This window comes from Antrostomus carolinensis, unplaced genomic scaffold (assembly GCF_000700745.2).
Source record: "Antrostomus carolinensis isolate BGI_N321 unplaced genomic scaffold, ASM70074v2 scaffold6956, whole genome shotgun sequence".
In the NCBI taxonomy this organism is placed as follows: domain Eukaryota; kingdom Metazoa; phylum Chordata; class Aves; order Caprimulgiformes; family Caprimulgidae; genus Antrostomus; species Antrostomus carolinensis.
Window position 1 is genome coordinate 46,641 of NW_010322404.1, and position 10,860 is coordinate 57,500.

Consider the following 10,860-nt stretch of genomic DNA (forward strand, 5'->3'; position numbering starts at 1 on the left):
GTACACCTTGAGGTCAGACCAGCACTAGAACCGATGTAAGGGAATTGCAGCTTTTTGTATGGACCATACACCTGTTTCTTGGCCAAGTAAAGCAACAGAACTAAAATACAGACATCTACATAAACAGGTATCAGACTTACGACTTTTAGACACTGATTATGTCGAAGTGACATAAGTAATAGTTTGGTTTTCTTGATGCATGTGAAATTCTTATTAGTACTAATATGTGGGTGAAAGTCTTTCCAAGGAGAAAAGAAGGTGAGATGGGTAGCTAAATGCAGCTAATAACCCCCATTGTCTCTTATATCGAGTTTTCATACTCACTAAACTCTTTCACAAACAAACTGGTCACTACAACAGCAGAAAAATGTTTCCAGTTTTAAGTTGGTTAGAAAGTTCAAGTGGCTGGGATCTGACAAGCACCACTAAGTAAGTATTGAGAGTGCAGTGCTGGGAGCTTACCCCATTCAGCAGCAACCATTAAAGCAACAAAAAGTAGTTTGTTTTCTGCTGGCTTAGAAAACTGAAATACAGAGATAAATAAACATCAAAAGCAGTCCAGTGATGGAGACTGACATGCAAGACCAGAAGCAGAGAAAGGAGAAAAGGACAGGGAGAAGAAAAAAAAAGGAGCAAGTGAATTTCTTCTGAGCTATCAGATCATATGTTTTACCTCATCTAACCATACCATGAGAACTGAAACAAGAAATTTACTGTCTGTTAGTACAAAAAAGGCCTAAATGCAATTTTATAATGATGCTACCTAGCCAAGCTACCTCATTAGAAAACAAAGGAATGCAGATGATCTGTGGCACATCTTCAAGACTATTACATCTGCACATTCAGAATTAACTACACTTAAGAACTCCGTAGCAGAAATGTGAAGAGTAAGAGGGTATGTGCCAGAATTTAAAAAGGATGGTAGTCACCATTGCTGCCATTTTACAGAAATGCCTTTCAACTGAGCTGCAAAGTCAGCTGCAAGTACAAAAGGAGATGGATTGGCAGCTGGCAGTCAGTTACAATGAACTGGAATAAACAGTTATGTGCAAGTATTCTGATTGAAGGGCATTTCTGTCCCCCGACTCCAGATGACAGTGGAAATATTGAGACCAATATAGATGGTTACGTGTTTGGGTTTCTTTATACCAAGAGAGATCATCATTTGCCTGTAGTAACTCATCCATAGGGAAAACTCCAGAAACCAGAAGGAAAGAAATTCTCAGTCACCTGCAATTCTACCACCAAGTTTAATTCATGTCAGGAATGGATATATAAATGTCCATGAAATACATACTGCTCAGGGGACTAATTTTTGTGGAATCAGAAATGTTACTGTTGTTCTTTATTCTTAGGAAAATTAATATTCATTACTGTGGGAAATACTACCTTATTATTACTATTACTACTACTACTATTTTATCCTGCATTACAAATCTAAAAGTACTTTAAAAGAAGCCATGATAAGTGAGATGATACAAGACACTGATGTTTTTTCATAGTTTAACCTAAGTTAGTTATTCATAAGCAGGGCGGAGGTTTGACTTATAATGAAAATTAAGCAAAAAATAAAGCACTTCCTAACATGTAATTGCAAAAAATAAAATTAGTCTTCTGTCTTCACTAAAGAGCAGCTTCATGGTAGATCACAGTTTCACTATCCTGGTTTACAAATATTCGCATGTTGTAGAACACAGATGAAATATTCCTTCTTACTCACCTTTGGATCGAGTGGAGATATCCATCCCCTCCACCACCTCCTGCTCTGCCTTTATTTCCTCTTCAGCCAAGCTGCAGGATTCAAAAAGATGAATTAGAATAGCTAGAGACTGTATTATTCCCATGTCTAACTTCATGTATAAAAGTTCAACATAAAACTGCCAAATACAACTACATTAAAATTTCTGATGAAATGAAAGGTTTGCTTTTTGTGACAGACAAACAGGAATTCTGTTCCTTGTAGATCCTAATCTAAGGCCTCTGTAAACTGTGCAGACAGATGCCTGCTAACATTTAAACACTCACCAGCATCAGTGAACAGATTAGCTAGGGTAACAGATTTAGCAACACAGAACAGCTTGCAAAATTAGAAGGTAAAATGCAATTTTTAAAACTATTAAATAAATAAATAAGGATTTTGAAACTAGACTATGTAACAGAAAACTGAATATTTATAATTTATTGGAAATACAATTCTACCAATTACCAATTATAATAAAGAAAAAACAGATTTGTTACTATTATTCAACCATTCAATCTTACATGGACAGTTTTAGTTTACTCCAGGCAGGATTAAATGATTAAGTAGATGACAAACTATATCTGATTTGCTGGTATTCTCCTTTCAAGAAAATAACTCAATGAATTTGGCTAGTTAAGTCAGTTTGGGGAAGGAAGGTGGAAGGGAGAGAAAAAAAAAAAAAGAACTAAAATGAATATTGAGTTACACGACAGCTTTGGAGATCTGACTATCATAGATTAAAGATAAAAGAAAATATATATTGAAGCAAGCCCAAATTCAAAATAATAGACAAGTGAGGTTATGCACTTGAAGCAAGTATCACAGTTGTCCGTTAATACCACCAGAGCACAACAGCCAAGGGGAATGCACTACTCCTCTGTCGTAGCAATTTACTGTCTCGTCTGCTGATGTAAGTTGTTGCTGGTGCCAGTTTACACTGATATATATGGCAGACTGTGAACTCCTGCTGCTATGGAGTAGACTGAGATTCCACTCAGCCATCCCAGCTCTAGGGACAGCTATTTCTTCCACAGAGGCCAAGAGGACAGCTAGAGACCTTTGCTTTAGCCCCTGTGGTTAAATCTGCTTGAGACAGCTAATCAGAGCTCAGAAACAACACCGAGGACTTGGTTAAATTTGTATTAGAGAAACTCTTCAGCCTGACAAACAGTTTATATTAGCAGGAGTTTTGTTACTGGTATAAGGTGAAACAGCTGCTATCAGATACTGGGGGGCTGGGTTGCAATTCTTTTCACACATCTAAACAGGACAATCACATCAACAAAAATTTTAAATACAAATTAACAAAGCTCAATGTATGGAAGACCCAAAGCTGAGAAGATCTGTGAACTCCAGAAATAGTTTTTCTTTACTTGTCATTTGTATAAAGCAATAATTCACAAATTAAGCTCTTTAAAGACATTAAACACTGAAGAGAAGTTCTACTCCACCCATTCCAGCTTGTGGACTAATGTGTTAATTTCAGTAGTGAGCAAAGGGCAGCCCTGTGAGCAGCATTATGGTAAATGTGTAGCACAGTTGACTGTAGCACAATGATTCTCAGATTTATTTTGCATGGGCAGATTAAATGCAAAACATAGCTGACCATACTACAGTGCTCACCGATTTACTCTGCATGGGCAGATCAATTATACTGCACATTCGTTACACACTTTCCCAGAGGGCCTCCAGCAAAGGGAAGCTGGCAGTGTGTTGCAGACACCAAAACATTTCATGCACAACTTGCCTCTGCCCGTTCTCTTCCCTAGGCAATGGGAAGGGATGGCCTCACGGGATGGGTTCATTGTTCTCTTCCCATGTTGCACTGGCTTTTTTTCTTCCCCTCCCCCCTTATAAAATCCTATTTCAATATCACCAAACTGTAATAAAAAACATATTTTTAAAACATCATGTATATATGATTAATAATGCACACAGGTAAACATGAAATAACACACTAATTCTGTCAAGAGTAAAGTAATTTTGCAGTACACATCACCTGGTTTTAAAACATAGATCCAGTTTCAGCCACAGACTAGGACATACAAGTCTTCACGAGACTCAGGTTGAACTCCTGAGATCATTTTACACAGGTTGCTGCTAAAAGGAATGGTTTCTCCATTCCTTAACCTCATGTTCCAGAAATCACATACATTTCAACTGAATCGGATCTATGATCTAGCTCACTGTGCAGCTGGATGTGCAGAAGAGAGGAAATGGGAGTGCACCACATGTGGGGAAAGGGGTAAAAGAGTAATATCCTTGGAGCAGTGCTCACATTTAAGTTACATTAAAGCAATCACAACATTCCAGACTCATCCAAATCCACCAGGTGCCCTTTTGTTCAAATCACAACCTCATGGGAACATGATACCTGAAAGATACAGTAGTTGCTACAAGTCAGTATTAAAAGCCACAGAGTTGAGACATGGGTGTGACAGATCAATAGAGCAACACGGTAGCAGGAACTGCTCCTCCTTCCCTGACCAAAGGGGCAGGAGAAGTTACAGAGCAGACTGAAGGTGCTCTGCACCTGCGGGCCCAAGCCCAGCACTGCAGGGGTGTTACAGGTGTTATCAGGACTCCTCTGTATTAGTCACAGCATATGAGGTTTCTTCAGCTCTAAATCTGTCTCTCCCCATCTAATGAGTTTAATTTAGGAAATTCAACCAGTTTCCTCCACCACCTTTCCAAGTGTTCTTTCAATAGATCTATAGAGACAAGAAAAACATTCTTCATAAGCAGTTCCAAGATGAACAAAGTATCTTGACTTGACACATCTCTGATACATCACACAGAAGATGCCTGAAGACAGCTTTCCCAAAGATTAGAACTATAAATGAACAGTCAAAAATGCATTCAAAGGTTCTTCATTTTTCTTAGCACTGGAGGTGCATATATCCTATACACACACGTGCACTGTGCGTCACCCACAACTAAAATAAAATGCAGCAATTATCTACTATACTATAGAAACTAAACCTTACAGGAACAGATTGCATCTCCATATTCTCTACTATAATTAGTCTCACTCAATCTTTTAAGGGAACAAACATTTAAGTATGTAAGAAAATCACTGAGATTGCTCTGAAAAAAAAAAAAATCAAAATGTTGGGGAGAACAGTTAAATAAGCATATTAGACATAGCTATAAAAGATACTTAAAATTCACAGCTCTTCAGAAGCATCTCCCATTGTTTTATTTGCTGACTTGCACAACATGACATTGTTTGAATGGTGGCAGTGATGATTGTAGTGCTAATCTTCAAGACTCAAGTTTGTAAATAGATGCTAGCAATTCACAGCAAGTTTACAGTAACTTTTCTGAAGCTGACAGATCTTTTCACCTTTGCACCTTCCATCAATATAAGCAATATTCTGAAAATACTCCAGAAAGTACAAACTTCCAAATGCAGACATTTCATTAGCAAAAGATTTAAAATTAAATAATTCAAGAAAAACAAGTCCTTAGTAACAGGTACCTTACTATTACTCACAGCAACATAAAAAGAAAATTAAAACCAGCAGGAAAATAAAAAATAATTATAAACAAGCATCTAGTTCCATGGAAACAATAACTGTGCGATCAAGTAGAGTATTCTAGAGAGTTTTATTTTGAGAATTAATTTTTGCAGGGCTTAGAGCTGTTTTTTCAGATAGCATGTATTACTATCATGCCTGTGTACTATGAATGTGATGCTCTGAGGTTGCAGATCAGAAATTATACTGATATATACTCAATCAAGTACCTAGATAAATACAATAAATACCTTGTGTCATTCTGAAAGTTACTCTTGTTTCCTCATTAAGATGAATGAACATAGAGGAACATATTTTAAGAACACAGCTGAAATTTAAGCTTTGCCAGTTTCATTGTCAATTGACTAGAACACCAATTAATCATTTAAAACTTCCCTACTCATATTGACAAAACTTACAAAAAAAAAAAAAGAAAAAATTGTTTTCTAAAATGTTAAACTAATTTGTTTCATACCAATTACTTTAACATGTCTGAATGAGAGGAGGACGTGTGGAGGTTATTCCTTTGGGGATAGTTGGGGACAGGGAAAAAAAAAAATAAGGATTGCAAACATACAAGATTTTTTGATACTTAGGTAAAAATGCAAAAGAACTTAGCTGCCTAATTTTTAAATATGTTCTCCATAAAACTGAAGAGAGGGTGGGTTTTTTAATATGAAATTCAGTTTTTTAAATTTCAGACCAGTAAATAAAATGCTGACTTTTCTGTTTAGAAAAATCATTCCTGTAACAGTAGTAGTACTTACCTGAAAAAAAGTACATATACAGAACTATTTCAAGCTTCTCTAACATATAATAACTACAAAGAGCAATTAAAAGTTGCAGATGAACTACTGCACCTTGACATTTAACCAAGAAAAACTGACAGATATGGAAAACCACTCAAAACAGCTAATGCCCACATATAAAATCTAGATCTACATTAGGGAATAAACACATTAATTTAAAATCAAGAACTATGTATTCATGGAATTCATTTTTCCTTTTAATTAATAGAAAACAAACAAAAAAAACCCCTGATTTAAGACTATAAGCACTAAACCTGAATTTCATCCTTAAGATAATTCCTGCCTCTCCTATATCACATCTGTGAGCAGCAATTCTAAATAATGACTTCAAAAAAAATGCATTAAATAAAAAATTGAAAAAATATTTGCATGCCATTGCTGAATAAATAGCAGCTTTGTATAAGCACTCACCTATAACAGTCTCTTACTCATCGGTAGCTATGCTATTTATGCAGGATTCTTAAAATGGCGTCTGACAGCACTGCACTGCCTCATTCCTGTACTGTAGCTAAAATGGTAGCAGTTTATTCAATAACAGTATCTCTTGTTTAAACAGCAGTGCTATATTCGAAGCAAGCATCTAAATATCAAAAATGGTGAAGTGTGACAAAAGGACACCTGACATCCAAATGTTTAACTAAAAAGGCACAAGATAGGGAGTTTTGTGAAGTCACAGGTTACTAAGGAAATCATTCCATTTTAAACTCACCCTCCAGTTTGTGCCTCATATTTTATGTCTCCTTTTACAGAATTCCCTGCAAAATGCTCAATTTGTGTTAAGCAATTAACATACATTAAATGCTTGTTCAAATATCTACATACAGCAATGTTTAAGCTAATTACATCTGATAGCAAGAAAAGTAAATATATATATATATATATATGTTTAATTTAAATAACATTTAGATTCTTTTTAAAACCTTATTCCTATTCAAAATAGCTCCACAAAAGAGAAAATCAGGGGAGGGAAGGAGATCCTTGGTGTCATACTGTCTTCTTTAAGACTATAGAGATGAGGCCCAAGCAAGGCAACCAGAATAGTTATAGATTTCAGATGCTAAAAACATAATTTGAGAACAATGATGTTTGAAAAGTAAAGGTTTGTACTGGCTGAATTAAGAATGTTAACATTTTGCTACAGCATAGTTTTAAACTCACAGTGTGAAGCACAGATGCTATGATAACTGGCAATAAAGGGTTAACAAAAGAATGACAGACAACTCCTATCAAATAAATAAAACTCAATTCCTAGGCTGCTGCTCCTTCTACATTAGAATTTAACCCATGAATACAAGACATGCTTATTAATAAATATATTTAAAATACTTCCTAAATACAATTTAAAGGGCCAAGCTTGATGGCCTACTATGTCGGGTTTGAGTCTCTGGTTTGCAGACCCCTCAAAGCCAGTGTACTACCACAAAGGGGTTTGCAGACAATAACTAAGTAAATCAAACCTAGTCTAACAGGCTTAAATTCACTATAATGGGATTCATGTGCCCATGGGAAAAATATTAGGGATCCACAAATAACAACATTTGAAAATTGCCGTCTACTACATTCTACGTGGGCAAGGGTTATGCTCAACTTCCAAGATATTTAGGAGATTCAAATGAATACCCTGAATTCCAAACAGAGAAGAGGAGAGTTTTTACTGAGATTTATCACCCTTTAACCAATTATGCTGGAGTGGCACCATTACTATGGAAAACTGACCATGACCTATCATGTTTCAGCTACTGGATCCAACCTGGCCAATACACTTGAAAATAAAGCAAAAAGGAAAAACAAACAAACAAACAAGCAAAAGTGATACCGCAAAATGGAAGACAGCTCGGGGAGGTGAGCCAGTCAAAGCTTGTGGACACTGATATAAAGGGCAAAATTTGTAATGTGATCTACCTATTCATGATTTTTGAGTATGAAGTTCCTTTTATTACATGCTTCCTTAGTAGCAAGGTAGGTTTTCCCCTACATTTCAATACTCCTGCCTGCAGTGTGGGGGGAAATGTCACATTTTGACTGGTTTATACTCTGCATTTTTTTTTTCATTCTCAGTATATTAAGTAGAGTAATTTGTTTAAAGAAATCACTCAGTTTTTCCCTAGCACTATTTAGCTTCCAACTAAAACAGTTTGCCTGCAAAGAATGAAAGAGGCATGTAGCTTTTAAAAAGCTACTGTTTTCATCATAATTTATAATCCAGCTCAGTCCTTTGTTTTTCCCCCACTGCATTCTTTGTCCAGCTAATTACAAAAGTAACTGGATGTTGGCACTAAATAATAATGGCTAATCATATTCATCCTGGGCAATTCAAATTACTCTTTAGTAGCCAGAAAACTTAAAGTGCAATTATACGATTAACTGCTAGTTACATTAGAATAATGGCCATTTTGCTACAAGCTGAATAAACTTCAGCTACATTGTTTCATACATGTCCTGTCTATTTGTGATATTAACAAGATCCAGTCCTGTAAAATCTTGGGTAGAAAGAATCCGTGCTTTTTCCCCGCGTCTATCACTTAAACAAACCCCCACATTCCATCTGTCCTGAACAGTAGAAAAAAAACGGCACAGAGTGCTTCTTATTATGCAATCTACAAAAGTGAGTGATAACATCATACCTTGACAAAGCACCAAAAACATATGAAATTCTTCAGCTTGGCTGAATTTGCTTTACTTAGATGGAACAAAGATGGTAGAAATTTCCAGAAGGCCTTTCTCAGTCTTGCCACTGCAATTGTCAATCTTTAACCTACCCTCTGCTTCTATTGGCTCAAGTACTCCATGGAGCAGCGCGATTGGGCTGATCTGTAAAACAACACTGCTGTCTCTACCTTGCCTCAGACATCTTGCTGCAATGCAGACATTTATTTTTTGTGAACTATAAAAGAATTATATTTGAGTGATTAAAAATAGTGAACTTTAACAGACTCACGATGCTATGTTTCATTACATGCGCGAGGGCAGCTTATACAAATATGCTTCACTGTCAGCAGCGTGTCTGGAGGTGCAGATTTGAAACAGATCCTAGTTTAACAAAACCTGTGGGAGCCATTTTAATACAAGCTTTCTGATTGCAGATCACTTGCTCCTGCTTCCTCATATTAAACAAATATTATGTTGTGCACTATTTAAGACTGAAAGTAAACTGCTAATGTATATAAACTGCTTACTACTAGGAAAATTATGTCCAAATGTAATTTCTGATTTTAGCAACAGAAGAACAAAAATGAGAATAACTTCTTGGCTGTGTTAGCACTTTCATCTATGCTGAAAAATGCATTAAAATTGCATACAAAAATGCTATCACATGAAACTCAGTGGTACAGCCCAGCAGTGTTTCAGGTTGCAAACTGAACTAGACATTCTTATAATCCAATCCTTGAGGGGGGTTGGGGGGGGAAGCTGTTAAGCAAAGTGAGATATTCAAAGTAAGGCACTCATATCGGTAAACAAATAACCAAAGGTAAATTGCCATGCTACAGAACGTTATCAAATACACGACAATCTCCTATAAAAGCTAGCAGGTAACTGTGCTTCCGTGCAGTCATTTGCAAAGCTAACTTAGCTCCAAGTTCTTCCCTAAAACCATGAATACGTGTGGACTGCTAAAACTACTGCAAAAATTGCATTAAAAGCAGAAAAGCACATACTTCCTCTGCTTTTGTAAAATACTGGTGATCACTGAAAAACAGCTTGTTAAATCCTGCATGCAAGTGCTACACTTGAAATCTTAATAAAGGGCACAAAATGTTGTAAATTAGTTATAAATCAAGCAAGTTTGTCTGAGGTTATACTTTGTATAGTATCAATAACATATGCTCATTAAACATTATTTACTTTACTTCATAAGGTCACTCCATTGCTGAGTACTAGCACTTTCATCACACCTCAGAAGCCTAAGGAACAACGAAAATGCGCTTTACCCTACAAACATGGTAATTAATGATCTATGAACAAACAGCAAGTAAAGTATTTTTCACTGGCCTGAGGTAAATAGGAAGTATAAGCTTCAAATTTTAGAGGCAAATTATAAAAAACACAGTGCATTCAAATTGGAACAGTTTACATGTACAAGTCCCTTAAAATGGACGCTAAGCACATCTGATTTTTTATATGACTAACCACTAACATTATTTCTTCTACTGGACTAACTGACCCAGTAAAAACAAAATGTTTGGAAAACTATTAAAAATGTTCAGAGAGTAGCATGCTGCTTACTTACCAACTGTTCAAGCACCCATCTCATTTTTCCAGTTAAGAAGATACAACAGGCTGGCAGATTTGGAAATTGATCAAAAAGGAATTTCTTGAAATAATTACGTAGCATTAAACCAAAAGTTAAAAAAAAAAAAAAAGAAGAAAAAAAAAGGAAAAAAAACCCAAGAACGAACAACATGTACCACTGTCATGAACCACACATGATTTTATATCCTCTGGACTCCACAACACAGAACTGTGGCTGATACAGTGTAAAACAAAAAGGCACAGATAAAAGATACATTAGTTTATTTGAACTATGTAAAACAAGAAAGCTAACAGTTCAAAAACATTTTCCATAAAGAAACAGATTTGCAAACAGATGTATTACTGCATTCTATTGAGCAGCAACCCATTTCCAAAATCTGCAGCATAAAAACTCCCTTTTAAAGGAACAAAATATTAACCATACATTGTCCCTCAGAAGGAGGGACACGTTGTATTAATTACTCCTGCAAGAAAAAAGGTTCAATAATAATTTTAAGTTAAGATAAGCTGGATAAAAAACATGATGCAACAGCACACCACC

At 35.9% G+C, this 10,860-nt stretch overlaps 1 protein-coding gene across 1 annotated transcript in view; it reads right to left on the bottom strand.

Moving 5' to 3' along the window:
* The window catches only part of ZMYND8 (zinc finger MYND-type containing 8), a 51,112-nt gene that overhangs the window by 39,705 nt on the left and 547 nt on the right, over nt 1-10,860 (bottom strand). Inside the window, exon 2 of the mRNA XM_029085502.1 lies at nt 1,721-1,791. Within this exon, the coding sequence (XP_028941335.1) occupies nt 1,721-1,791 (71 nt within the window). The remainder of the gene's footprint in view (nt 1-1,720; nt 1,792-10,860) is intronic.